Source organism: Rattus rattus, chromosome 18 (assembly GCF_011064425.1).
Source record: "Rattus rattus isolate New Zealand chromosome 18, Rrattus_CSIRO_v1, whole genome shotgun sequence".
Classification (NCBI taxonomy): domain Eukaryota; kingdom Metazoa; phylum Chordata; class Mammalia; order Rodentia; family Muridae; genus Rattus; species Rattus rattus.
Genome location: NC_046171.1, coordinates 1,803,684 through 1,831,471, shown reverse-complemented (window position 1 = coordinate 1,831,471; position 27,788 = coordinate 1,803,684). Strand labels below are relative to the sequence as shown.

The following is a 27,788-nucleotide window of genomic DNA, read 5'->3' as shown; positions in this document are numbered from 1 at the left end:
CAGGCGCAATCCAGATCGCTCGGCGGCTAGCCGCACGCGCGCACCCCGGGGATGCTGAAGCGGGTGCGATGGCTCCCGCCATGCAGTCTACCGAGCTCCAGTTCGCACAGCGGCTGGCCTCCAGTGAGAAGGGCGTCCGCGACCGCGCCGTGAGGAAACTGCGGCAGTATCTCAGCGCAAGGACGCAGAGCGACACAGGTGCGGGCCTGGGTCCGCGCCGCTGCGCGCGGCGAGGGTCGCGCCAGTGGGCACGGGTGCGGCTGCTACGGGCTGTGCGGCGGAGCTCCTGACCGCGAGTCCCAGCTCACCGCTGGCCCAGTTCGCCGAGGCTCGTTTGTGTTTCTTGTTTGTGTTCCTTGGATAGTACCTGTAGGCGCTGGGGTGCGTTAGAGAGTTAGCCCTGAGAAGAACTCTGGCAGTGTGGTGGTAGAACTGATGGCAATGTGGTGGAGCACGTGTGAATGCGGGAATGTATATCAGTAGCGTGGAAAAGTGCAGGAGAAAGTCCTTCTAAAGGAAGCTACCTGTGCTCTGTTGAGGTTTTGACAGGAGGAGGCCAGGCAGGCAGACGCAAGAACGCTAAGTGTGCCCTGAGCCAGAGAAATCTATCTGTAAGTTGGCGCGCAGGGCGTGTTGAGATAAAATTGAGCCTGGGGGCAATGTGGTCACATCGCTGGCTTTGGGGAAAGGGAGGGGAGGTTGGATTTTAACTGCCGTGGAATGCATTGCAAGCATTTATTTTAAGTGACCCAGAATAGATTCTGTTAACTCCTGAATGAATTCGTAAAGTCTGCAGCATACTGTGAAGGTTTCAGGTTGCAGCCAGTTGGCTAAAGTTTGAGTTACAGGTTGCTAAATCTGGTTAAAATTGAAGTCTGGGGGGCCTGAGAGATTGCTCAGCCGTTCAAGCCCCAGTACCCACATGGCAGCTCAGAACCCTTTTCCTGGAAAGGAGTCATCCCCTCTGACCTCTACCGACACCAGGCATGCACGTGGTGCATAAACATAGAAGCAGGCAAACCTCCCACTAAACTACCTACTTACTCATACCTAAACTAAATCTTTTTTTTTTTAAATGGTTTTTGATTGAAATCAGTCCCAGGTGGCAGTACATACCATTAATTCCAGCATCGTGAGGCTAAGGGCAGCCAGGGTCACAGAGCAAGCAAGACCTTATCGCCAAGAAAGGAGGCTTTTTGAGACGTCTGATAAAAACTAAAAGTTTTTAAGTTCCAAAAGTTATGTTTCCACTGTGGAATCCAGAGGTCAGATTTAGGTAGAGAGGTTTACCGAGCTGAGCCGCCTTGGCAACTGCATTTCCCATCCCCACCCCCACCCCAGCCCTGTTAAGGATTGCCCCAGAAATTCACTTTCCTCTCATATTGTCAATTTTCCTATATACGTGTGGTCCCTAAACCTAATTTGCTGGCCCAGGTGGACCTTGGCTATCCTCCACTCAGATTAGTGCCACTAGCCTGGTACTCTGCCTGGCTGTCCCATGAGTGCCTCAGTACCAACAATGGCATCTGTTCCCCCCTCCAAACACCTGTTCTCTCCTGCTGCTCCTCCTCAGCTGCTCATTCTTCCCACATTTTCTCACCACCGTCTTACACACACACACACACACACACACACACACACACACACACACACACACTATCCTTCTGTCCTACCTTCTCAGTTAACCTGAATTACTCTGCCTTAACCAGAAGTTCCTTTATTTTTCCTAGATTTCTGGTCCATCCGTTCCCTTAACTCTGTTGTGCCTTTTGTTTACTTGGGTCCCTTCCCCGACCCCCCAGACAGGGTCTCTCTGTATCCCTGGCTCTCCTGGAACTCACTCTCTAGACCAGGCTGGCCTCGAACTCAGATTGCCTGCCAAGTGCTGGGCTTAAAGTTGTGAGCCCCCACCGCCTGGTTTGTTTGGTTTTGTTTTTTTGAGACAGGATTTCTCAGTGTTATAGCCCTGGTTGTTCTGGAGACCAAGCTGGCCTCAAACTCTCAGAGGTCCACCTCCCTCTGTCTCCTGAGTGCTGGGGTTAAAGGCATTCGCCCCAGGCTTCCATTGTGCCTCTTTAGTCTGCCCTCTACAAACAGCCCAGGTCATTTTCTTAAAGCAAATCTCATCTTCCCACTGCTTCCCTTGAAGGCCACAGTCTGACAGACCTGGTGTCCTCACCTGCTCTTCTAATTCCTCAGTAGTCCGTTAAACCCTTGTGGCTGAGCACACCACTCACACTCTTCTCGCCTCCTCCCCCCTTGCATTCAGGCTTGTTCTACAAAGAATTCTGCCCTAGCAGTATCACTTCTGAGAGAAGTCCTCCTTTACGATCTCTCCCACCACCCTGTCACCCCTAGAATTAGAAAATCTGTGTCCCTCTGATAGTGCTTAGATACAGAGGGAAGGAAAAGCTGTTTGTTCTGAGAAAGGATTTCCCAGAGCCAGGAGTGGTCTCTCTAGCTATACTGAGAACGGATGACCTTGTCCTCAGCTATGTGCAGATAGCTTTGTTTGTATGAACTCTGTGGTTTGTATCCTTTCCCCCACAGACACTGTAAGCTTCCCTTTGTCCTCTAAGCCATAGGTGAAAATATGGAGCCTTAGGAGAGCCTTCAGGAGACAAAAGCAAAGTACAGTACACCTGGACTGGAGACAGCCTGAGAGCACGCTTCTCAGAACCCTTTGAGAACAGGCCCAATACCCCAGGGTACTTCCTGATGACTTATCTTTTCCCCCTATTCATCATCGTGGCCAGTTTGTGGGATATCGTAGGCCTTCAGAAAAATAAAATAACTGTGGACTGTAGAGGGACTGGAGAGATGGCTCAGCAGGTTAGAACATTCGCTCCTGCAGAGAATTGGCTTTCCATTCCTGGCACCCATGTGGTGGCTCATAACCATTTATTACTCTACTGTCAGAGCCTCTGACACGGTCTTCTAACCTCGACAGTCTACAGACACACATGGTGTACATGTGAAATAAGTATGCGTGAAATAAATGAAAAATAACTGCGGGGCTAGCAAAATGGCTCCCTCGATAACATGCTTGTCATGTACCCGTGAGAACCTGAGTTCAGGCGTTCACTCATGAAAGCCAGTGTAAATCCTGGGGTAGCCAGATTGATACGATAATCTGTCTCAGAAAATTAGCTGGAGAGCTAGGGAAGAAAATACCTAGCACTGACTTCCAACCTATACATGTGTGCCATGCAAATAAGTAAAAACTGCAGGGTAAATGTCTTAATGATCATGGCCCAACGGGGCTGCAGAGAAGGAGCACTGGCTGCTCTTCCAGGCCTGGGTTCAATTCCCAGCAACCACACACGGCTGCCAGTTTCAAGAGACCCAACACCCTCACACAGACATACGTGCAGTCAAACACCAATGCACATAGAACGGAAAACAGAAGAAAACATTTAAAACTAATAACCATGGGACAGGAAAACCAAAGTGTCTGGCACTTTGCGAGGCCCCATCATAATAGAATCACAAACTTGCATCTCCTTGACAAACTCAGTTTGTTTTGCAACCTTACTTGTTGGGAAATCTGACATTTTCGTCTCACTGAAGATTTACTGTTGACTTACTGTCTTACTGTCTGTCAGCAGCATAAATAGATAGCTCTGTGGTCTTTGCTGTCAAGAAACAGTCACGGCATTTTAGTTCATGGTGGCTCATGAGTCCTGGTATAGCCTTTCATAAATGCAGCAAACAAAAAGCGCCATGTCCTCTTGTGTACACTGTTGTTGGTGTAGAGAGTGCAGCAGTGAGCCAAGCAGGCAGTCCCTGCCTGTCTTAGCAGTTCTCAGCCTTAAACATTTAACACCTACCATAAAGCTATGGTGTATTCTAGCATCAACCCTGTGGCAATTCCGTTTGTGTCATTGCTTTCTCGTTTTTATTAGTAATAGTTTGCGTGTGTGCTCACACACACATGATGTGGGAGTAGATAGACCACACCACATGTTTGGAAATGTCAGTCAGTTCTCTCCTTTGGTTTTCACCGGGGTTCAAAAGCTGGAGCTCTGGCCACCAGGTTTGTGTGGCCAGCACCTTCTCTGCCAAGCCCCAGCCTCCTTTTGGTGGCGTAGAAGGTGACTGAATTTGTGGTTGGTGGTGGCTTAGTCACTGTAGCTGTTGTGGAAGTAAGTGCCTTTGCTGCTGGCGGCATTAGGGTTCTCCATCAGACAGTTATAAAGGGGGGAGGTGTGCATGTCTGGAATATGCACAGTCCCCATCCAGAATGGCTCCTGTGTTCATTCCGTGGAAAGGGTTGCTATTGGATGTTGTCATTTCAAAACACAATGGTATGTCCTGTGTCTTCACACCTTTAATATCCTTGACATTGTTTTTAGGCTAGCTAAATCTGAACTGTTGTCTGTCAGAAAGTAGGTCATAGAACATGTAAATTCGTCCCCACCCAGGCACTCACTTTCAACCCCAGCACTCAGGAAGCAGAAGCCGGTGTATATCGCTGAATTTAAGGGCAGCCTGGTCTACATAGTGAGTTCCAGGCCAGACAAAGATACATGGTGAAACCTTTTCACAAAAAAAAAAAAGTTTTTTCCTGGACAGGTATGGTAGTCACAGTAGTGATTCCAGAGCTTGGAAGGCTAGGGCAAGATTGTAAGTTCCAGGTCAGCCTGGGCTACACAGAAAGACCGTCCCAAAATAAAGAGCAGAGGAGGAGAGACTTAGCAATAGAGCGTTTGCCTGGAGTACCCAGGACCCTGTGCTCATTCCCGGTGCCTCACAAAGTTATCGCCAAGAAGAAAAGAGCTTTGAAAGCAGTTAGCAAATAAAGCTACTGCAGATTCTTACCTCAGTGAGTAAAAGGGATCAGGTACTCAGTGTTTCTCCAGACTTCTTTAAGTTCTTTAAAAATCTGTTCCTGTTTTTACCAACTAAACTCTTAGGTAAAAATGCGGTTTTTATATGTATTTTGGAAGTAAATGTTTAGAATGGGGGACTTGAACAGTCTGGGGCTTCTTACAGGTTTTCTAATCACCACCCCTTTGACCTGATAGTATACAGATTTATTCACTTATAAACAAAACATTTGCTCATGATTACATCAGAGAATTTTATTTTTGGCACATACATACTCTTGCCACCTATTGAAAAAGAACAGTACGCATCATCAACAACAACAACAATAATAATAAAGTGCTTGCTTATGCTGGGCTTGGTGGCCCTCCAGAGGCAGAAGCAGGTGGATCTCTGAGTTCAAGGCCAGCCTAGACTACCTAGGGAATTCTAGGACTACCAGAGCTACATAGTAGAGAGACTTTGCTGTCCTGAAATTCTCTCTGTAGACCAGCCTGGCATCTAATTCACAGAGCCCCACCTGCCTGCAGCCCACTAGTGCTGTGATTAAGGTGTGTGCTACCACCACCGCCTTGCCGTTTTGAAGCGTGCTGTGAAGGAACAATACAGAAACAGTGAAGTCTTTGCTTTTTCAGTAATTAAACCACTACACTTGTCTAAAGGCAGAGAACCCGTGTATAGAGTACAAGGCTATAGTTTGTCACCTACGGTTGTCAAGAATCTGAGGTAAGGTGTTGCAGGCGGTGTTCACTGGCATTGTGCCATGGTGTCATACAAAGTACAAAACGGGCATGTTGTGTGTTCAGAACTGGGGCCACGTACACACATACATGGTCTAGCACCGCCAGCAACACCTTGGATTCATTGTGTGTTTAATTTGAGTTAGTTTTGCAGTGCATTCAGAGAGCTTTTACTACTGACTTGAAATTTTTGAATGTTTTGCAAGCTGTATTTTCATTGTGCAGTATTTGGCCCGGGGTGGGAATGAGAGTTCGAGACATACTTGGAAGGCGGGTAGGACGGTTTTAGTCGGTCACAGTCCACTTGGCATCTATGCCACAGATTTTAAAGGTATAGAGATGCCCCTGCATGACACCTGAACTGCAGTTTCTCTTCGTCCCACTGGGTAGTCCCCATTCTTTTGCTCTCTCCCTGTGTGACTAGAAAGACCTGTGTTCCAAGCCTGAGCAAGACAGATGTCCGCAGAGCCTGGATGGTACTGTGTGAGGAGGTTAGTTGCCCTGTCTCTGACTTAGCCTGAGCCCTCATTGCTGGCAGTCCTCCCTCGACAACCTTACCCTGAACTCCTACAGTTAGCCCTGAAGGGACTAACAGTGCAGCTAGCAGACAAGACCTGACGTGTCCGGCCTCATGTGGAACCAAGACTTTAATCCTCTGTGCTGTGGTTCATTAATGGCCGTAGCGTTCCATGAAGAGCACCCTCTTTTTATAGCTGTGGTGGCTCAGCACTTGACTGGTCATCTGATGTGTCACTTCCATTCACCTCACAGCATGTAGTCCCCAAACATAAGGACTCTTCTAACAACCACAGCATCTCCTTACACCATAAAAAAGGTCGTAGTCAGGCCCAGGGGTATGCGTCTGTCATCACAGGAGGAGGCATAGAAATTTAAGAATTTGAGACCAGCCTGGGCTACATAGCAAGACTCTCAGAAAAATCACACAAATAAAAGGTATTGGTGTCATGAAATTATTAAATTTATTCAAATTATTCAACTTCATGGAGTTTTCTCCCCATCTTTTATGTGTTTATGTCAATGTAAACAAGACTCCTGTGGCTGGTATATGTGTAGACTTAATTTTTAGCAGCCCCACCCCCCTCATTCTGTTTTTTACTGAACGTAGGTCATTTGTCTTGTAAAATGCCACCCCTTAGTCTCATTTAATGTGTTCCTCTGCACCCTAGGTTTTCTATAAACAAGTACTCAGAGGTACAGGTCAGATTTTATATGATTACACAGTCCAGTCTGTGTTACGTATTTCCCTGTAATAAGTTTTAGCTGATGGTTTGGTGTGGCCTGATCCAAGTGATCTAAAGTAATTTCTGAAGTCACCAGCCTTACCCAGAACCACAGTTCTCCAGGGACATGTGCTTCTTGGATCACGATTAAACAGGAACAGGTTACCATGACAAGAAGAGTTGTAACTGCAGTTGGGCAGGTGCTAGGGGTTGTGCCATATTTGCATTAGCAGAGAGAGGCCGGCTCACACATCAGCTGCCTGTATGGCTCCTTAAGGAAATGTCTTTGACTAGCTAACTCCACCACGGTTTCTGTTACCCTGGTGTTTGGGTGTGGATTGTCTGAGATGGCCTTGCTAAGTAGCCTCCTGGAACTCTGCCTGTATCTATATTGGGATGAAAGGCATGTGCTCCCACACTTGCTGCCTTCAATTTAAGTAGAAAACTACTGTAAAAGCATGAAACTGCAGCATTATAAAGGTATCGACGAGAAAAATCTTCCTTTAGAAACCTTTTTGAGAGAGTATTGGGAGGGCGCGCGCGCGCGCGCGTGTGTGTGTGTGTGTGTGTGTGTGTGTGCACTTGTAAAAGCCACAGAGGCTGTTGGGTGGCTTCCGTGATCCCTCTACCCTATTCCCTTAAGGCAAGTTCTCTCACTAAACCTGAAGCTTGGTGTTTCTGCTAGGCTGAGGTGACCATTGGGAATCACAGGCATACAGAGCTCTTCTGTGGAGCCGAAGATTCAGTCAGGTCCTCCTGCATAACAGATGGCCTCACCTACTGTGCCATCTCCTTAGCCTGGAGATGGCTATTAAATCAGTCATAAAATAAGATTGGCCCACCAAGCACACTACAGAAGCATGAGTCCATTGCAAGGGCTCTTGGTCATTTAAAAATACCTCTTAGAGTTAATAGCACACTGGCTTCAAATACGTACTTGAGTTGTGTGAGGTGGAACACAGACAGTGTCAAGGCCAGTCTGAGGTAAGTAGCAAGACCCTGTCCAAACAATTAAGGACGCAAACCAGCAAAAAAGGAAGCCTTGCGTTCATTCATCTGGTGTGTCCCAGTGTGGTGCTGAGAAGACCTCCTGTGCTTCCCAGTCACTCAGGTAGAGACCACGTGTGACACATCAGAACCTAGAATGTTCCTTGTCCCCTAGCCTCATCATTCACAGTCATCTTTGCTTCCTGACACCAGGAGCTGCCGGCTATGAGCCTGGCAGCTCAGCAGCAAGTGGTTGGGCAGAGCAATGACCCCTCCCATGCCACTTAAAACAGGCTGAAACCGCCTTAAAAGCTGCCCAAGAAGTGACTGGCACAATCATAAAATGGGGCATGGTTGACTTTTGCCCATGGCTGGACCCTTCTACAAGTATACTTGAGCAGACCCGTCCTTGGGCTGGCCCAGTCTTCTGTCTTTGGACCAGGAGGGGTTCTGCCATTTTCTAGGAATACTCTGTGATCGGAGACTCTTACGTCTTTTATAGGGTTTGTAGTTCTCCTTCATTGAGATAGTGAAACTTCCTTTCTTCCCTTGTTGGTTCAAGGGATGAGTTCAAGGCTTTGTGAGTGTTTAGCAACTGGTATACCAGGCACATGGGTTAGTTTTAGTGTCGCACATGCAGATAAGGACTTGCCCCCATTGCCACCCTCCCTTGGCTGATAACAAACAACATGTGTGGTACTTGGAACATTAGCCATTAGCATAAGGTGTACTTCCGGTTTAGGGAACGGTATGCAGAGGAAGGGAATGCATGTAGTAGTTTGCCATTTGCATAGCAACTGTAAAAGTTAAGGAAAGCGTGTAGACTGTAAGGTGCTTGTGCTGTTTTCTCCTGCAGGAAGTTTCAGTCAGGAAGAACTCCTAAAAATATGGAAAGGACTCTTCTACTGCATGTGGGTGCAGGACGAACCCCTTCTGCAGGTAACGCAGTCCCCAGCCATGGCCCTGGACCTTTGCCACGATGGATAAGAGACTTGACCGTTTACGTCCCGCCAGTCTGCTGCCATCCCCAAACAGCTGGAAGTAAATGCTTCAAGGAGCCATTGTCTCAGCTCTTGTCCCCTCAGGAAGGGGCGGCGGGCACTTAGGCTGTGCTTTCTGACATACCGGACACGCTAAGTCATAGATCCCATTGCTCTCGCCATTTTCATAGCTTCCATGGTAGGTTTTCCATGATGTCTTAACGCTTCTGTTTTATTTTCTGTTGTCTATAATGCATGGTCAGAAGCACAGCAGTCAGTGACCTGCTGAATTTCAGTTTCCACACAAAGCAAGCAGCCGGGCCCTGTGGCTAAGCACCATGAGATGCCGTGGTTCCCAGAATGCACAGGCGAGCTTTTATCTCTGCCCACTGAGCCTACTTGCCACATGTACTACTGTAGAAGAGCTTTGTTCTAACACCGGAAACTAGACCTGCCTCAGTAGCAAGGGAGTAAGGGTCACAACGCACGACCACAGCGTAGGGTCCTCCTGGGTGGCACTTACCTTGTACGTGAAGCCTTGCTACTTTTCTCAGGACATGTAGTGACTTGTCTCGGTTCACTGCATTGATTCTGCTGAACATATTTTGAGTGGGCTAGCAGGGCAAAATATTGTAAGATTATATTCAGAAGTAGCAACAAGCAGCTTTAGTGGAGGAAGAGAACCAACAAAAGGAACATCATTTTCAAGTCTTGGAGTTCATTCAAGACAAATAAGGAACTCTGGGCACAGGAGACGGGAGCAGTGCCAGGAAGGGCACCCGTCTTCAGGTAGCAGGGAAATAGAAGGCTTCCTCCTAGGCTCAGCCACTTAGTTCTGCTGAACAGAGTCTGCTGTGACACAGGCACACATACCTTTGGGGCAATTTGCCCAAAGCACAACCTAGAGGAATCTATTGGCATTCCAGCCCTCCCCTCCTAACAGGAGACTGGAGTGCAAACCCCATTGCACAAGCACCAGCAAGGTGGCTCTGTGCTTTCTGGCTTTGCAGCATTTGGTACTCATGATAGATTCAGATTAGTCTACATCTTAAAAACAGAGTGGGGCATGGTAACATGCACCTTTACTCCCCAAGCTTGGGGGACAGAAACAGGTGGTTTTCTCTGAGTTCAAAGCTAGCCTAGTCTACAGAGTGAATTCCGGGACAGCTGGGGCTGTGTAGAAAAATCCTGTCTCCAAAAAGGAGGGGTGGGGTGGGTGTTGGCAGTGAGATTGTTTTCCTGGAATCGTTCAACCTCCCACCACAGACACTTTCTTGAACACAGTTTTAGCATTTTTCCAGAAGCATATGGCATTAGCCCAGTAGTTGATTGAAGTTTGGAGTTACACATTTGATAAAGCCCGAGGTGTCAGCCACAGATCTAAAACAAGAAGCCCAGGCTTTCCCACCACAGAGGGAGAGGGATGCAGCCCGCAGCACCCGCATCAGTGTGACCACCTAATAACCGATGTTTTCCCCCGCCCACCTTTGCAGGAGGAGCTAGCGAACATTATTTCCCAACTCATCCACGTTGTTAACAGCTCCGAGGCTCGTAAGTCCTGCCGTTTTCCTGGCTCTGACTTCCTTGGTAGCAGGTCTGATAGCTTACCTGGGGAACCTAGTCAGTGCTTTTCTTCTGGTCTGGGAATGAGTGATATGGCAGCCTCCTGCTAGTGCTGAACAGAGGTCGTATGACATTTCAGACACTGATCAGCTCCCCAAACTCAGGCTGCTCTCACACTTAGAAGCTGTGACGCCTTTGCCAGTGTACCCTGCCTGAGATTAGAGCCATCTTGACTATAAATCACTGTAATAAAGTGTAAGGTAACCCTTCTCTACCTAAAAGAAAAGGTGGAAATTTCTGAAGCTGGACAACAGTCAGTCCTGTTTGACACCTTCTGAATTCTGGCTGACTTACAACACCCAAGATCCTGCATTTGTTGTATAGTAAAGATTTGCCTTTGTTTATAAATTGTGCTGGGCATGGTGGTATATGTCTGTAATCCCAACATCTAGAAAGCTAAGGTAGGAGATGTGAGAGGCCAGCCTGGGTAGCAGCCAACCCCTACATTCAAAGGAAGTGTTCAAAAGTCAGTAAATGGGGAATCTGTGGATTAAATAATGTGTCTCACCCAGACAGCATGCACATCAGAAGGATGGATAAAGACCAGTGCCTTGGGAGCGCTCTGACCGAGACGCTGACGGCATCTGTTGTGATGTCTTTATAGCTGCAAAGGAAATCACTGAGCATAGTTAGCCATTGGCCAAACTCAACCTGTCCAAGAATTCTGAGATAGACACGTAAAGAGAACTGGGTGTGTTTTCTGTCGCTTCCTTCCTGCTGTGTGCTCCTGCGGCAGCAGGGCACTGAGAGCCTCTTGTCCCTGCAGAGCACCTGTTTATTCAGACCTTCTGGCAGACCGTGAATCGAGAGTGGCAAGGGATAGACAAGCTGCGACTGGACAAGTACTACATGGTAAGGTGGTGCCTCCCCATGCGGACCGGAAGAGTTGACACACAGAATGTTCTGTCTGCAAAGCGGCAGAGAGCTGGGGTGCAGCTCGGCACTACCGCACTTGCCTGGCATTTTTTCTTCTCTTTCTGAAGCTGAGTTGGAGTTTGATAAAAGGGTTTCTTGTGTGTGTATTTGGAGGTGGGAGGTTGGTTTTGGTTTTTCAAGACAGGTTGCTCTGTGTAGCCCTAGCTGTCCTGCACTCACTCTGTAGACCAGGTTGGCCTCAAACTCAGATCTCAAGCCTTTGCCTCCCAAGCAAACCACTTCCCAGCTTGCTAAGAGGTTTTATAGATTTTTGAACAGTAGAGTTAAGAGATAGAGAGGCTGTTGGGAAGAAATTAACCCACACCCAAGAACATGGGTATGAGGTTCTCAGACAGAGCTTGCCTTGCCCGGCCATCTTCAGACCAAACTTCCATCCAAAGCAAGAAAATGATGAAAGTCCAGATGTGCTGTGGCGGAATCAGGCACGTGCTGAAGGTGCCTCTGTTCCCGTCTGAGCTGCTGGGAATGAGGCTGGGAGCGTAGATGTCTTACATTGGTTTTTGTTGGTTTTCTGGGGGTGCAGGGGAGTCTGTGCTGTGCAGGCTGTCTCTGGTCTTGGATAGAGGCACTTACTACCCCTGTCTGCCTCAATGCTGCTAATCCAGAAGCTGAATCGATTTAAGGACGTTGTCTCGCTTTGGGGACCCAGAACTAGGGTCCTCGTCCTGCCAAGATAATCACTACGTTTTTACTCTTATTATAAAACATGTCGACCCTTAGCTGATCCGCCTGGTCCTGAGGCAGTCCTTTGAAGTTCTCAAGCGGAATGCCTGGGAAGAAAGGTGGGTAAACCATTTGCATGGATGTGTGGTGGCATTAAGAGCACGTCAGAGTTGCTAGGTGGTTCAGTGGTGGAGCACTTGTCTGATGAGTATGAGGCCCTAGTTCTGATCTTTAATGTGCTCCCCCACATCTTTATAGAACAATGGGGTCCTTTGGGATTCTGGGTAATCAGAAGCATGAATTGGCTCATCTTTGCCTGCCATGCTTAGTGCCATGAGAAGCAAATAGGCGCTGAGCCAAGGGAGGGTAAATCCAGGGGAGCCCGAAACGGTCACTTGAAGCCGATGAAGAGCAGTTTCTTCTCTTGGGGCCTCACATTGACTTACACAGTACGAGCAGTAAATGCGTATTTTTGTCTGTTCTTTGAAAAGAGGGAGGTATTGGCGATAATGTCTTAAAAACAACAACTGTGTTATTGGTTTGTTTTCTTGCTGTTCTTCAGCCAAATCACACTTTTTCTGGACATCCTGATGAAGGAGATCCTGAGTCCCGAGAGTCAGTCCCCCAACGGAGTGAGATCCCACTTGATTGATGTGTACTTGGATGAGCTCTCCACTGTGGGAGGGAGAGAGGTGAGGAGCAGCGCTGGGCTGGGACCACCATGCCGGGGCTTGTTATGGGTACTGTCAGCACCAGCAGCCTCTCTGTGGCTTCTCCCCTCCTGGCACCCTGTCCCAGACAGCTAGTGGGCTGGTAGACAGAACTGTACCCATATCTGGAAGTCTTACCTATAAAGTAGGATTGAGCCGCACACTCAGCTGGAGTAGCTGAGGCAGGAGAGTCGTTTGAGCAAGGAATGCAAGGTCCTGTGTTCAGGCTTTGTGGACATTTAAAATCTCAGCACTAAATAGTACATCTCATGTTCCAGGGCGGCCTGTGCCACAGAGCAAGGCCCTGCCTGCTCCCCTGCAGAAAAACAGCGTCCAATAGGAAAAAGGAAAGGCAGGATGTACCGCCTAGTCCCAAAGCTGTGGGAAAGCCGGTAGACAGCACTGTGGTTACCCGATATAAGTAGGCAAAAGGCTAGAAAGAAAGGTGCACTTTTATGTACAGATGGTTTTCTCAAGTTAGGATATAAACAATTTCTACTCTTTGGCATTTTGTAGTGGGTGTTTTATACATATATTAAGTAAAAGGACTTATAAATAAATTTTTTTGAAGGGCAACCATGTACACTTACACTGAATCAATGAATGAATGAAGTTTAAACAAAGAATGGCTTTGTTTCATATTCTGAGTCGGCATCCACATAGAATTCCTATTTTCCTTGCCGTTCTGGAGCTAGCCAGGGCCTTCTGCTAGGCAGGTGCCACACCCAGCTGTCTAAAGAGGTGGTGCTTTGGGTCGCAGGACTGAGACACCCGGAAATCACAGTGAGGTTTCGGGCAGTTCTGCGGTGCGTCTGGGACTGCCTGGACAGGCATGAGTGTGGCTGTTTGACCTTCGAGAGGGGCAGGTGCTTCCTCCTCTAGAACTCGTCAGAGAAAAGACTGTCTTTCCTCACTTTCCCTCTGTTTCATATCTGAATTGCAGCTCTTAGCTGATCAGAACCTCAAGTTAATCGATCCGTTCTGCAGAATTGCTGCCAAGACTAAGGAGTAAGTGGCTCCAGCCCGTGTGTTCCCACTGCTTCCATTGGTACCCGAGGGTGGGGTTCTGCCATGCAGCACCGTGCCAGGCTGTCATCTAGTATAAGGAGCCCCCATTCCTAATACCCCTCACAGGCCTCAGCCCAAGGCCAGCCCAGACTACACAAGATCCTGCTCAGGCGAAGGAAGAAAGCAGAGGTTCTAGTCCTTATCAACAGTGCTGCCAATTGGCTGCCAATCCCGGATGCTCTCCCACACCAGACTCTCTCCTGTCTGTCCTGTGGCACATGGGGATTCCTGAATCTTGAGTGGACCTGTTTGAGGAGTGTATGAGTCCCTGCTCACAAGTGGGGGGGCACGCCAGGCAGGCACATACATGTGCATGCACTTACCCGAGCTGTTCTCCACTGTGCTCCTGTCTGCACAGGCTCCAGGCCAAGCGTTTTAATCCCATTCTCTCCGATGTGCTCTGCCCTCAGCCACACGCTGGTCCAGACTGTAGCGAAGGGTGTCTTTGAAGTCATTGTAGATCAGTCTGCCTTTGTACCTGAAGAGTCTGTGGAAGAGCAGAAAACCAAAGAGGATGGCAATGGCCTCCCTGCAAACGAGCTGGCCTGTCAAAGGGTGGTCGGTGGGAAGAAGACCGGTGAGAGGCTTCCTCTTATACTCTTCCTTTCTGCGGGGTTGGTCGGCACCTGGATTGTGCTCATTGGTGTATACAGTTTTGTCTGTGTGTACACGCACACACTCGTGGATATATTGTCATGTGGAGGCCAAATGTCAGTGTTGGAAGTCATTCCTCCGCCTTCATCCACCCCTTATTTTGAGATGAGGTTTCTCATCGGCCTGCCTAAGCCTGCCGGCCCCTCTGGGTTTGGTTTTTAAGTCTTCATCAGGCGCTTTGTTGGCGTCTCAGGGAACATAGGCCTCCCAACATATAAAGCGGACGCGTGTGTACGGCTGGTCCCCAGGGAAAACCCAACAGCACTCACACTAGGCCCAATTGATTCTGTCCCTCCTAGATGGTCGCCTCCCTTGTGAGGTGTTTGGCCCATGCCTGTGAGAGCTGCTGTGCAGTCAGGAGCACACACTGGTTCCTGTGGCTTCCTTCCAGCATCCTCAGTTGTTTGTGGGGGGTAGGGTTGTTTGGTATGGGGTTGGTACTGGGAACAAGACCTCAAGCTTCACATATAAAATAAAGACTGGGATATTTGAGAGTCTAATTTCGAGTGTCTCCCCAGGCAGCAGTCGCTAGTGTCCTCCCTGGTAATGGGAATTAAACCAGCGCCTGGAGGGACTAGGCCACTTCTCCCCTTGAATGTCACGACTGTGTCTTTGTCTTTGGGTGTGTTTTGGCAGCACTGGACGAATGCCTCAGAGATGGAGTCATTGGCAGCAGAGAAAGAGACAACTGTGCAGCCTTGAAAGATTCAGGGTCACCTCTCCAGGTGGGGGCAGCTTTTGCTTTTTATAGAATGTAGGTTGACCTGGGGTGGCTTGGCTAGAGAATTAGGGTCAGAGCTCATTAAGCCATAGGGCCTAAAATGTAAAGTCCTTTATAATCCCCTCTGTAACTCATGTCTGTCACCATTCGTAGAATGAGCTCGTTGGGGACAAATTTGAAAGAGTAGGGCTTTAATCAGGCATGGTGTTGCACACAGGGACTCTCAGCACATAGGAGGGTCTTAAGTTCAAGAACAGCCTGGGCTACCTAATAAACTCCTGTTCAAAAAAAAAAACAAAAAAAATGAAAATGAAGCCATGTGGTGGTACACACATTGAATCCCAGCCAGCACTCAGGAGGCAGAAAATCCTATCAAAAATAAACAATGACCAATGAAGTGGGTTTTGAAAGACACTGAACCTCGTTTTTCTACGCAGTGTTGTCTGTTTTCCTTCATGCAGCACCAGCCCTAGTGGTCCTTCTGCTCCTCCAAGTGCTGGGAATACAGCTGTGTGCACCACCATGCCAGGCTTCCGGTTTTGAGTTTTGGTTGCTTGGTTGGTTACTGGGTCTTTTATGTAGCCTTGGCTATTCTGCTAAGTAAACCAGGCTGGCCTTGAACTCACAAAGATCCACCTACCTCTGCTCCCCAGCTGCTGAGATCAAAGGCATGTGCCACTACACATGCATACACAATTGTGCTTTGAAAGAGCAAAGGCTATTATAGAGTCTAAGATTGAGAGCCCAGGGTGAGCATTAAAAAGAAGCTCATCAGGCAGGTTTAGGTCTGCATGAGACCCCAGTTTGGAGAGGACGACTCCCAGGAACACCTAGAGGGTTCAAATAGGCCAGGCTGTCTCACCACTGCCCATGCTTCCTGTCTCCTTGGTAGTTTGACTATAAGGCTGTTGCTGATCGACTCCTGGAGATCGCCAACTTGAAGAGCACCCCTCCCTTCAACAGGAAGCGACTCTGCAGACTAGTCAGAAAGTAAGTGAGATCCCGCGGCCACGCCAGCATCTCCCCACGTGTTTCTTTTCCTTCTCCTCTTAAAGATCTATTTACTCTTAAATGTGTAAGTGTGTGTCTGTGTATGTGTGCTCTTGCAGTGGCCAGAAAAAGGTAGTGCTGAGCGGAAATCAGGGAAAGGCAACCCTGCTGGTCCCTCACAGCCCTAGGGTAGTAGTGCCAGTGTGCTCCTCTCATGTCACCGTTGGCATGGCGTGGGACATGGGGCTTCAGTTAGTTGTGCTCACCCTCGCCTCCCAGCGGGTTTGTGCCAGAACAGTCAGATAGTCCAGTAGGTCAGCATCAGTGTCTGTAGGACCACAGTGACAAATGACTGATTAGCCAGAAAGCCAGTTGGTGTGTTCTAACTTTGGACAACAGCTGTCTGGTTACGTCCGTTGTTTGGGTTAGCAGGCAACGGTCTAAGCTTGATCCTTTATGTAATGAATGCCTTTAGAAAGGAGCTGGGGACCTGGCCCAATGGCTAAAGCACTTGCCACTGCATGGGAAAACACGAGGGTTAGAGTGTGGAGGCTCATACCTAATCCCAGCACCCATGAAGGTTCCAGGTAGCAAGGCAGCTTGCTTGATTGGGAGGCAGAGATGGGACTCCCAGAGCAAGCTAGCTAGACTAGCCAAGTTGCTAAGCTCTTAGTTCAAATGAGAGGCCCATTGGAGTGTGGCTGAGGAAGATACCTGGTATCAACCTGTGACCTCTACATGCACATGTGCTCACATGCAAACATGCTGACACACCAGAGCTGGCTCTTAGAGAGTACCTTGGACAGTGGCATCCGTTAGTTCTCATATTTTATAGCCAGGTCTCTAAAGGCATGCCCGGGGCTCCCGTGTGGATGCTAGAGCTGGCCTGCCTGCCCCAGCACCCGCCCCAGCCCCGTGTACATCCCTTATGTCCTTGACTTTGGTTATCTGGTCTGAAGCATAAAGCTGCATAGAGAGAACCTGGCTGGGCAGACCTCCCCTGAACATTAAAGCGTTAAACTGTCTGCCTTCAGAAACAAGCGAGAAAGACATTGGATCTCGGTACTGTGTGCCACTGTGTCTGTCAGACACAGAGCTGGTGGAATGGCAGGCGCCTTTGTCCTAGGCTCCTTCCTCCCTCCCTCCCTGCATCCCTCGGTGGGGCTATGAGGAGAGGGTGAGCACTGAGAATCCGGATTCCTGCTTTACGTTCAGAACCTGAGCTGTGAATTCTCTGACTTTCCCTGTGCTCTTTTCCTTTTTCAGGTTCCAGGACCTCTCTGAAGGTAAGAAGAGTTGTTCTCACCCAGTAAACACCCCACCAAGGGCATCCCTGACAGATCTAGGACATGGGGTTGTAGGCCTTCACGGGAAAGTGATCCGTGGGGTGGCCACCTTCACTGGGTTTACCTGGCACACCTAAGCGAGTACCCTGAGAAATGCCATGGTGCAAGACCCCTTTGTACATACTCTCCATCCATCTGGTGCCCCCTGTGTGTGGGTAATACTTGTGTGGTATTTATTTGAACTTTTATTGGTGCTTCCTGCAGTTAAGTTTTTAATGGGAGGAGGGAAGACAGAGGCAGTGACTCCATGGTCAAGAGCACTGGCCGATCTTCTAGAGGACCAGGGTTCAGTTCCAGAACCCACTTGGTAGCTTACAACTATGTAACTCCAGATCCAGGAGATCCAGTCAGTGCCCTCATCTGGCCTCTATGGACCCTAGGCGTATACATGATACACAACGTACAGGCTGACAAACCTGGGCTAGGAAGATTACAGTCTTTTGTCAAAAAGAAATCCGGGTATCTCAGGACCGTTCATTTTCCTTTAGGACAAATGTCCCCAGGGTGAGCTTGGTTAAACCTGAGCGGGCCAGTGAGCCAGCTCTCCTGTTCCTTGTGCACTGACTGGATGGGCTCACAGAACCAGTGGGAGTGTAAAGCTGACTAGACTGAGAGCCCACCAGCCACTGTCCAGGGCGTAGTCTGGTCAGGAGCCTCTGAGTGAAGTTGGAGGTGCGGCCAGGAGTGCAAGTGATAGAGCTGAAGCCAGGCTCAGGGAGGGCCCAGGAGCTGGGCTGCCACAGATGCAGAAGGCCCCAGAAGCTGACCAGTGTCCCTCTGAACCTACAGGCAATGGTGCTCAACTTAGTTTTGCTGAGGATATTTCTACTGGTGAAAATGGTCAAGCCCTCAGTCAGAGAAGGCACAAGAGGAAGAGAAAGAAGCTTTTAGAGAGAGCCGCTTTAGAAAGGGAGGAAGGTAAGCTGCAGAGCCTTAAGTCTCAGGGCTGAAGGAGGGTCACCGCTAACTCACATCTGGGTAACTCTGCCCTTGAGGTCATTTGTGTTTTGTAATTTGTTTTGGTTGGGTTGAGAGGGAGGGAGGTTTGTTCTTTGAGTTAGAGCTGTTTTATGTAGCCCAAGTTTCCCTCAAATTCACCTTCTGCTTCTACCTCTGCACCCAGAGTGCCGGGGTCCTTTACCACTGGCACTGCACCCACAGGTTCTCTAGGTTCTGTTGTTTTCTGTGCAGCCACTGATCTCTGGTTCTCTGGGCCACCAGTTAGCATTTTATGTGGGCTCTGTAGATCCTAACTCAAGTCCTCCTTTGACAGCCAGCACTTTACCCACTAAGCCATCTGCCCAGCCACCTGTGGGGATGTCCAGACCTTAGCAGCTCTGTGGGGAGAGCCTGTCTCTAAAGGAGTGTGCTGTGATGCTGTGCACCTGTGTTCCTGTCACTGGTGAGAGGTGGTCATCAGGATCAGGGTTCGAACCTACAGCACCCTTGGCTGTACGGCAGATTTTAGGCCAGTCTGAGCTACCTGAGACCCTGTCTCAGAAAAACAGCAAAACAAATCCCTGGCTGCCTGCGGGGCCAGCGGGGTCTGCATCACTGATCTGCATTTTTGTAGGAAACACAGTCTCTGCTGCTGGTGAAGAGGACGGCGGGGACCACATTCACAAGAGGAAAAGGAAAAAGAGGAAAAGGAGCCACTTCCAGTCTGACACTCAGGACCTGGGTTCTGTTGCCGAGGCCGCAGTACCTAGTGCTGACAGTGAGCCTGGTGCCGCCCAGAGGCACGCACTGCAAGCCTGCGTGGCGGCCCCTACAGCAGAGGCCACATCCAACACCAGGGAGAACAGTTCCGAGCCTACACCCGCCACGCCCATCCACAGTAAAAGGAAACGGCAGAGAAAGAAGAACCTGAGGGCCCACAGAGAGATCTGGAAATCCACCACTCTACCTCAGGAGGATGTGTCAAAGAACGACCCTGCCAGTGGGCAGCCTCAGACTGCTCTCATTTCTTCCTCAGAAGGTGGCCAAGCCCGGAAAAGGAAGCGGAAACTCGGAGCTCTCCCTGTCAGTAGTGGTGACCTAACCGTACAGAAGGCAGGTACCCCAGCAAGCCCAGTGGAGGGAAATGATGGCCAGACCACCCTGCCCCGGTGTAAGAGGTCACAAAAGAAGACAGCATCCAACACCCTTGACCACTATGATCCGTCCAGTCAAAAAACCGCAATCTCAAAAAAGAGAAAAAAGATGAAGCAGACGTCCAACGGTGTGTTGGAGTGCAGCGCTGGGCAGATCCAAGCTCTGGTAAGATGGGAAGGGCCTAGAGCTCGGGTGCTGGGCTTGAATAGCTGTGCTCAGGGGACTGAGCTGTCTGCTAGGGATAGGGATAGCCACACGTCGGCGAAGCAGTGGTCAGAGTGCACTGCTTTATCACCGCTCTCACCGGTAAGCAGATGACAGGTTCCCGTCTCAGTGGCCAAGGGCAGCTGCTCCACACAGAGCCTCTGCCTCTTCCCCACCTGATGTCCCTCTAAACCTGGAGCTCAGAGACTCAGTCAGGCCCCAGCCAGCCCCTGTGGGTATAACTTTTGGGTTAAAGGAAGGACTTTCTTTCTATATGGGCTTTTAGAGCTGTAAGGACCCAAGCTCTTGTCTTGTGCCCTGTCTAGGCAATGGGCTGCAGGCCTAGCAAACACCACAGCAGGTGCTCACTGCTGTGGCCCACCAAGCCACCAAGATAGTGACGCTCTGGCTTTACAGGGAGACATCTGACCTTGCTCAGCACCACTGCCTACACACACTGCCTGGCAGTGCCTGTGACATTGAAGCCTGTCCCTGACTAGGTGAGCTCGTGGACCCTAAAGGATTACTGAAGGAGAGCAGATCCCAGGGCTGGCTTGGACATCATCTCAGCCTCCAGCTCTGCCCTTGGAAGAGGCGTCCTTTGCTACATAGCCTGCTTCTCGTGCCCTTGGCAGTCGGTCTTGGAATTGGGATGATTGCTAATGAGTTGGGTCTAGAGAGGTTGCTACTGTCTGCTCCCGGGCTAGGGCTGCTTTGGGGCCAGAAGAAGGCGTTGTGCTTCAGCAGGGGCACCAAGCTCCAGTCTAGCAGCCGACATGGTGGCTCCACACTTAGCCTCCCAGATGTGAGGTCCCCTGAGCCTGAGCCTCGTAGCACCCTTGCCCCTCACACCAGACATGTAGCCCACATAATGTCTGATCACAGATAGACAAAAAAAGAGTTCTCACTTAGCGGATGCACCTTGAAGAATTACTAGGACTGTAGGCCCTGTGTTAGAACACAAAGTTAGGGGGAAAAACAGGCTTTACTGCTGAGAAGACAATGTGATCGCTGCTGTCATGGTGAGGTCTGTGCTCCACTGAGCAGGAGAGCTCCTGACAGAAGAAACAGTGGGCTGTGGCCAAGGAGCTTGGGGTAGGTCGGCCTTTAGCACTTCCTCACTGCACCGTCCTGGTGCAGACCTGACCTGTTCACACCATCCTGGTGTGAACCTGACAAGATCGGAGTCTCCTCTCAGCTTCCCTTCCTTCTCACAGGGAAGCAGCAGGACTCTGAAGAAGCCACTGAAAATGGAGGACGACCTTGTGAAGTTTGACACCGGATTCTTACCAAAGGCCCTGTTCTTCAGGAAAGCCAAGAACAGCACTGCCACCCATCCCCAAGGTCCTACTGTCCAGGTGAGCCCTCTACAGGGACACGCAGACAGGGGTGCTGAGATCTGGAGTGCAAGTGCTCCATTCTACCTGGTAATGCAGGACTTGGGGCTGGCAGAGCCCAGCTTCCTCCTGACAAGCCTGCTCGTGTGCACAGGTGGAGTGAGGCAGCAGCACACTCCGGAGAGAGGCACGGGTCCTGGGAAGGGCTCAGCCCGAGCTCTCAGTGCAAAATGAGTTGGCTTCCAGGATAGACTGTTGGGATGCGTGATAACTTGAAGTCCTTTACACACAGTAGAGTTTTGATCTACTGTGGGGTCCCCGTGGTAGAGCATTTGCTTAGCACAAATCAAGGCCTTGGATGATATCTCCAACAAGGACTTCAAATTCATATCCATTGCCCATTGAAATAGACCCCCATTTTAAGCCCAATTTAGTCAATTGTATGTGAGCTGACAGTTCAGTGTGGAACAGCTTAGAAATTCTGGGCCTGCTAAACGGCCTGACTGGTAATAGTACTTGTCACCCAGGTCTGAGGACCTGCGTTTAATCCCTAGAACCCAAGGTAGAAGAGAAATGACCTCAAAAAGTTGTCCTCTGGCATCTCACAAATGTGTCAGTCACACTGTGTTACACCATTTACACTAATAGTAAATAACGCTTTTAATTCTGGGACAAAAGAAAGGTGATTATTGGAATATTCTTATAATTTGGGGTGATAAATTTGGGGTTCTGAACACCCTTACCCCTCTTCACAGTTTTTCACTGGGAATGCACAGTGTCTAGTTTGGGAAGTCTGTGCATTCGGAAAAGTAGTTTGTGATGGTCACAGGCAGAAGTCTGGTAGTGCAGTCCATTTAGGCTACAGCATGCTGCCCCATTAGTCTCTGTGTGTGCAGGTCAGGAAAAGTACTGCAAGGGCCTTCGCTGGGTGAGCTCTTCAGAGAAATCCCAGGCAAGGAAGCCCAGTACCTGTGTTACCATGGTTACTTCTTTGTTGTTCTGCAGCTGAATAAAACACCCTCCAGTTCCAAGAAAGTCACCTTTGGATTGAACAGAAACATGACAGCAGGTGAGTGGGTGGCCTTCTGGAAAAGTTGCTGGGGACCAACCAGCTGGAGGGTTCCCCAGCAGCCAGAGACCATGGTCCTGTCTATTTCCAGGTCCGTCGGTTAGGCAGTGCCAAGGTCACTTTTCTGACGTGGGTGGCTGAGGAAGGGAGCGGTTTCAGAGAGAGGGGTGGAGGGAGGAGGGAGACAAAGAGACAGATAAATAGATAGAGGGGTTTGTAGTGGGGGGGGGCTTGTTTGGTTTTTGTTTGTGGGGACAGGGAATTTCTATGTGGTCCTGGCTGGGCTGTCCTGGAGCTCATTATGTAGACCATGCTAGCCTCAAACTCCCAGAGATGACCTGCCTCTCTGCCTCCTGAATGTTAAGATTAAAGGCTGGGAGAGATTTCTTGGGATCTTCCTGGGCCACCAGGAAAAGGGTGTGGTGAGAAGAAGCCATTTGCCTGGGGGCTCTCTAGTTCTGTCTCAGAGGCCGAGAAACCCTGCAGGGTTCCTGAGCTACTGCTGCCTGGGCTGAATGGTGGGCCACTCCTACTGTCAGATCAAAGAAGCCACAGCTCCTGAGAGGGTGTGCTTGGTGGCTGGTTTTTGAGGAGTCTGAGTGCGAGGCTGTCCCCGACCTGGAACTCACAGATTCAGCACCCCTGCCTCCCTCTTGAGAGCTGAGTTAGCCAATGGCGCACTCGCCACACCCTAGTATTTTTAAATTTAACATGAATCTAAGACCTTATTCGTGTGGACAGTGAGTGTGAGCAAACATCTGTTTACATGAGGGAGCACACGTGGGTTTGGAGAGAGAGCAGAGGGTGCAGAAGAGGGAAAAGCAAACACCTCAAGCTAAACAGTGCAATGCAGAGCTGGGGGGGAAGACAGCCCTCAGGCAGCTTGCAGTCACTGCCTGCACGCACACACGCACGCACACGCACGCACGCACACACGCAGCCCACAGCAAACCCCAGGACCCACCAGCTGGAGCATGCTCCCCTCGCTGTGTCTAGGCGTCCTCTGCATTTCTGGGGCCTGGGGAGCCCTGCATACCTGGAAGGGATAGACATAACACCCAACTAAATAGACTAAGTAACCTTTACCTTCCTTTGGGACAGAATTTAAGAAGACAGACAAGAGTATCCTGGTCAGCCCCACGGGCCTCTCCAGAGTGGCCTTTAACCCCGAGCAGAGGCCACTCCACGGAGTGCTGAAGACTCCCACAAGCTCCCCGGCCAGCACGCCTCTATCAACCATGAAGCTACCAGCAACCACCCCAAAGAGAAGGCCAAGGGCTGCGGACTTCTTCTGAGGGCCAGAATCCCTTTTGGAGGACTGCTTTTATACTGGATGTTCTATAAATTATAACTTTTAAATGTGGGCTTTTTAATTGTTTTACAAATATCCATGAATGGGACAATGTTTTGAACCTGGACTGCAGGCCACTCCTGCTAGGCTTGCAGCCATGGTTCCTGTCTGAGTCCACGCACACCCTCACCAGAAGGACTAAGTGCTGTTGGTACATGGAGCCCCCTCGGTGCCCATTGCTGCACCTGCCACAGTAGATTGCCTTCCTGGGCATCTGCCGTCTCAGTCTGTCTCCTTGTGAGAGCATGTCAGCCTCAGGCCAGGTCTGGGCATTTGGCCGTTTGTCCTGGCGATGACTCTTGGAACTGAATGAGCAATGGTGTAGCTTTTCTACGGGTGACCAGCAGGAGGGTGGGCAGGTGTGAGGTGGGGAAAGCCACTTATCCACGAGGCTTTTCCTCCTCTGCCTGGCCTGTCCCTGTCCCTGTCTTCCTACCTCTATAGCAAGCCCAAAGTGTCTTTTCCGGAGGGCCAGTGCCCCCCAGGCTGCTGCCCACGTTAGCACATTGTCTTCCCAGGCCTCAGGCACAGTTCCTAAGCCCGGGTAGCGAGCCTAGGGTCTGCCTGACTGCACCAGCGGTGTCTGGACCCCAGGAGGGGACGCACTCCCGGCTGTCTGTTACCTGCCTCCAGGCATTTAACTTGGTGCAGAACCCAGGGAGCCACTCAGGCTTCCATCGAAACCAATCTGGCTCCTCTAGAGCAAGGCCTGCTTGGCAATTGCTCTTGTTAAAGGAAACCACCTTGGGTCTGAGGGATGGAGAGGCCTCAGAATTAAGCACAACAGGAGGCCCAGCACCTGGTTTTACCATCAGGAGCTGCTGGCTTGACATGGCAAGGCCAAGGCCCTATATCTCAAAGTCCTATCCATTTGCCTGCTGTGCTCAGGGCATCCCCAGGTCTGTCTGACTCTGTGCACCCTGTGCAGGAGCCCCACTTTAAGCACCGCTGCTCCTCAGTAGAGGGCAGCAGCTCACTGCCAATGGGATCGCAGAGTTCAGGCACCGCCTCTGGCCTCGCCTCACACAGTCAAAGGTCCACGTCCAAGTCTTGAACCAGCTGACTCCTAAATGCCATTCCCGATAGGAGTGAAGCAGTGACTTTGTCCTTTGCCTGCTCAGTCATAAAGTATACCACTGGGCCATAAGGATGGAGGTGATGCCTTACTAACGTCACAGTAGGTCATGCGCAGCGTAACGTGCATGGTTACAGCATGCTGGGTTTACATTCAAAGCTGACACCTGTCTACGAAGGTTAGGGTCAAGGCAGCAAACGCCTCGCTTCCTATTTAAAAAGTTCACTCACTGAGCCCAGCCCTCTTCTCTGTTTTAAAGATGGGGTAACAGAGCCAAGTGGGTCATACGGCCCAGCAGTATGGAGCAGTACACCAGGCGGCAGGGATAGAATCAACCTCACACCGTTTTCCTGATGGCGGCCCATCCTCAGGAACCGTGAGTGTTCTCGGAGCACACCTACCAAATTGCTCCCAGGACAGAGGGTGAGACCTCAGTGCTGGGCACAGGTGGGCACCGCCATGCCTAGCAGAAAAGATTTCTGTTTATCTCTCATGCACAGCACAGGAAGGCTCTGCCATGTGAAGGAGTGCTTTAGAATGCCGTCCTGGTCCTTGGTGCAGATCATTTTCTCAATTCCTTCTTCAAATCCAGAGAAGAAAATCTTAGTGCTGGTAACTGGGTTGGTTTTTGGTAAAAGACTATCTCTATCCTTAGTATGAGTTGTGATCGGTTCTGCACAATTTGGTTTCAAACTTACCTTTTTCTTTCCCTTTAAAAACAACAAGAACCAAGGTCTCCTTATGTATCCTATCCCATACTGGCCCCACACTGGTGGTCCTCCTGCCTCAGCCTTGCTAGGGCTGGGACACAGTATCACCTTCCTGAACTGAAGCACAGAAGGAGCGTGAGGGGGATTGGGAAACAGTTGCCTGCCTGGGAAGTGGGTCTGTGTTCTCTCTAACTGCCGCAGTTCTGTTTGTTTACCATCAAATTGTATCGGTGTCTCCAGGGCTTGGCGGTACAAATCAAAGCCAAGACCCATTAAAAGAAATGTTTTTATCTTTGGGTTGGTCTTTGATGTTGACTCTGTGTATTATAAAAATAGGCCTCTCTGGGAATTACTGTCATGTCAGGGTCTGGAAAATCCGGGCGTCTATTGTTTTTGAAAGCAGGGCGCAGCACGTGCCTATCCCTGTTTCCCCAGAGCTAGCTCGTGGGCTTGCCCAGCCACGGCAGATGGCTGACCCTGTCCTGGGATAGCTTACTACCATCCACTGTGTCTAAAGCAGGAGTACAATTCCCCATCTTCTCCACAGGGAGAAAACACGCACCCAGCCTCGGTCTAAATGTTCTAAGGTCAAAACTCACACAGAATCAGCTAGAGGAAAACGGCGCATAGACGAGGGAGACCCAGAAAGGTTGTCAGCCTACCTCAGGAAGGACTGTGGCAAGCAGAGGTTGGAAGTCTCCTCCTGGGTATTCAGGAACCCAGGAAGCATTCTTAGAACAAAACTATCCACTTAGACCTAGCGTAATAGATACTACATCCAGAGCTCAGGAGACGGAGGCAGACCTGTCTCCAAGTTTAAGGCCAGCCTGGTCTACATAACAAGTTCCAGAACTGCGTACCGAGACCCTGCCTTAAAAAAAGAAATTCTTGGCTAGGGTGTAAGGGAGTGATAGAGTGCTAGTTTGCAGCCTGCTGTGAGCTGACTTCCCTGCCCTCCCCATACCACACACGGTCCTCAAGAGTTGGGTTTGTTGTATGTCTTGAGTTAGGAGCAAGAGAGGCTCCCTTAGTCCCGCTTGGCCTTCACTGTATAAAAGGGAGGAAGAGGCCAGGGTAGGGCCCACTAGAGAGAGAAAAGATACATTCATTTTGCCACACTCTTGAGCCGTCTCTCAACTGGTTTGGACTGGAGTGTAGGGAGACTGCAGTGTGACTCCTGGAGACCACAGACCAATGAGTGTTTACCCCCTCAGCCCCAAAGCAGTTCTCTTCAGCCAGGAAGTCGTCCCTTTGCCTTAGGACATGCCCTGGTGGGTGGGGTTGGTATGTGGCAGAATTTCCCTATATGTATGATTCAAACGGGTTTTAAACTCAGATCCCTTCCTCAGCCTCCAAAGTTCGGTGATAATGATCACCAACCATAACGCCTGGACAGGACCTTTTGATGAGTTTCACTGACTTTTTATAGCCCACCAGATGGGCTCTGGAACCAGGGGTTGGGGGGTAGCATAGGTTCAGCAGAGGTCATGACCTTTCTGTGGCAAGTTTCTCGGCCCGTGACAGGTCCAGCCTTCTCCCAGCTCTCTCAGGAAGCTAGCCTAGAAGAGGACTTTATTTCAGCTCTAGGTAAGGGACACGCACACACACACACACACACACACACACACACACACACACACACACACACACACACACACCCTGCAAGCTTCAGGATGTGAATCCCTAGAGCTGGAGAGGCAGCCCTGGCAGTTCAGAGCAGCTCTGAGTAACACAGGCACGTCCCCTAGAAACACACCAAGGAGCCTGTCCTCACCCAGTCAGCATGGAGCCAAGTCCTGTGGGAACACAGCACATCCCAACAAAGCACCATTCCCACGGATGTCCTTCCTGCAGCTTGTGAAAGACAGACTGTCACCCGACCGCTCTGAAGCTGTAGGTACAACTATTGGTATCAGGAACCAGCTTTACGGTTGGTTGCAGATAGCCCTCAAACCCAGCGATGGTGATATTGCCCATAGGCAACAGGGACCCGGGCATCTGTTGCCATGACAATCACTATAAATTCCCAGCATCCATTTGGTTTACCTCCCACCTTTACCTTCGAGTGGTTACCTCACAGCCTAAATAAAAGGCAGACTCTTATTGACCTTCGCCCCTTTTTTCTCTTTTTCTCCCTTTGTCGCTACCACCCCCGTTTGTCCCCTTACCCCACAATGAACCTCTCTCAGGTGGAACTGCACTGGCCTGGGGTGGTCCTTCCAGATGCGAGGAGTGATTGCAATCCTAGAACCTAGGGGGCTGGAGAGATGGCTCAGCGGTTAAGAGCACTGACTGCTTTCCAGAGGTCCTGAGTTCAATTCCCAGCATCCACATGGTGGCTCACAACCATCCGTATGGGATCCGATGCCCTCTTCTGGTGTGTCTGAAGACAGCGACAGTGTATTCATATAAATAAAAAAATAATAAATCTTGGGGCTGGGGATTTAGCTCAGCGGTAGAGC

General features: G+C 50.0%; 1 protein-coding gene across 1 annotated transcript; it reads left to right on the top strand.

Annotated features, from left to right (window-relative positions):
• The first annotated feature begins 16 nt into the window (after window positions 1–16).
• Window positions 17–23,549, top strand: Rrp1b (ribosomal RNA processing 1B). Its single transcript, XM_032888677.1, has 16 exons — window positions 17–198; window positions 8,652–8,734; window positions 10,269–10,326; window positions 11,165–11,250; window positions 12,055–12,116; window positions 12,560–12,689; window positions 13,651–13,715; window positions 14,186–14,352; window positions 15,066–15,154; window positions 16,043–16,140; window positions 17,407–17,426; window positions 18,276–18,404; window positions 19,060–19,745; window positions 21,002–21,142; window positions 22,127–22,190; window positions 23,292–23,549. The coding sequence occupies exons 1-16, from the start codon at window positions 69–71 to the stop codon at window positions 23,483–23,485; spliced, it is 2,202 nt and encodes a 733-aa protein (XP_032744568.1). The 5' UTR covers window positions 17–68; the 3' UTR covers window positions 23,486–23,549.
• Window positions 23,550–27,788: the final 4,239 nt, after the last annotated feature.

What these genes read in the sequence shown, in the direction of transcription:
- Rrp1b (XM_032888677.1), top strand. Translation starts at nt 69, where the DNA reads ATGGCTCCCGCCATGCAGTCTACCGAGCTCCAGTTCGCACAGCGGCTG. An exon ending in GACTGGACAAGTACTACATG is followed by an intron (nt 11,251 to 12,054) that starts GTAAGGTGGTGC and finishes GTCGACCCTTAG; the next exon opens with CTGATCCGCCTGGTCCTGAG. An exon ending in ATTCAGGGTCACCTCTCCAG is followed by an intron (nt 15,155 to 16,042) that starts GTGGGGGCAGCT and finishes TCTCCTTGGTAG; the next exon opens with TTTGACTATAAGGCTGTTGC.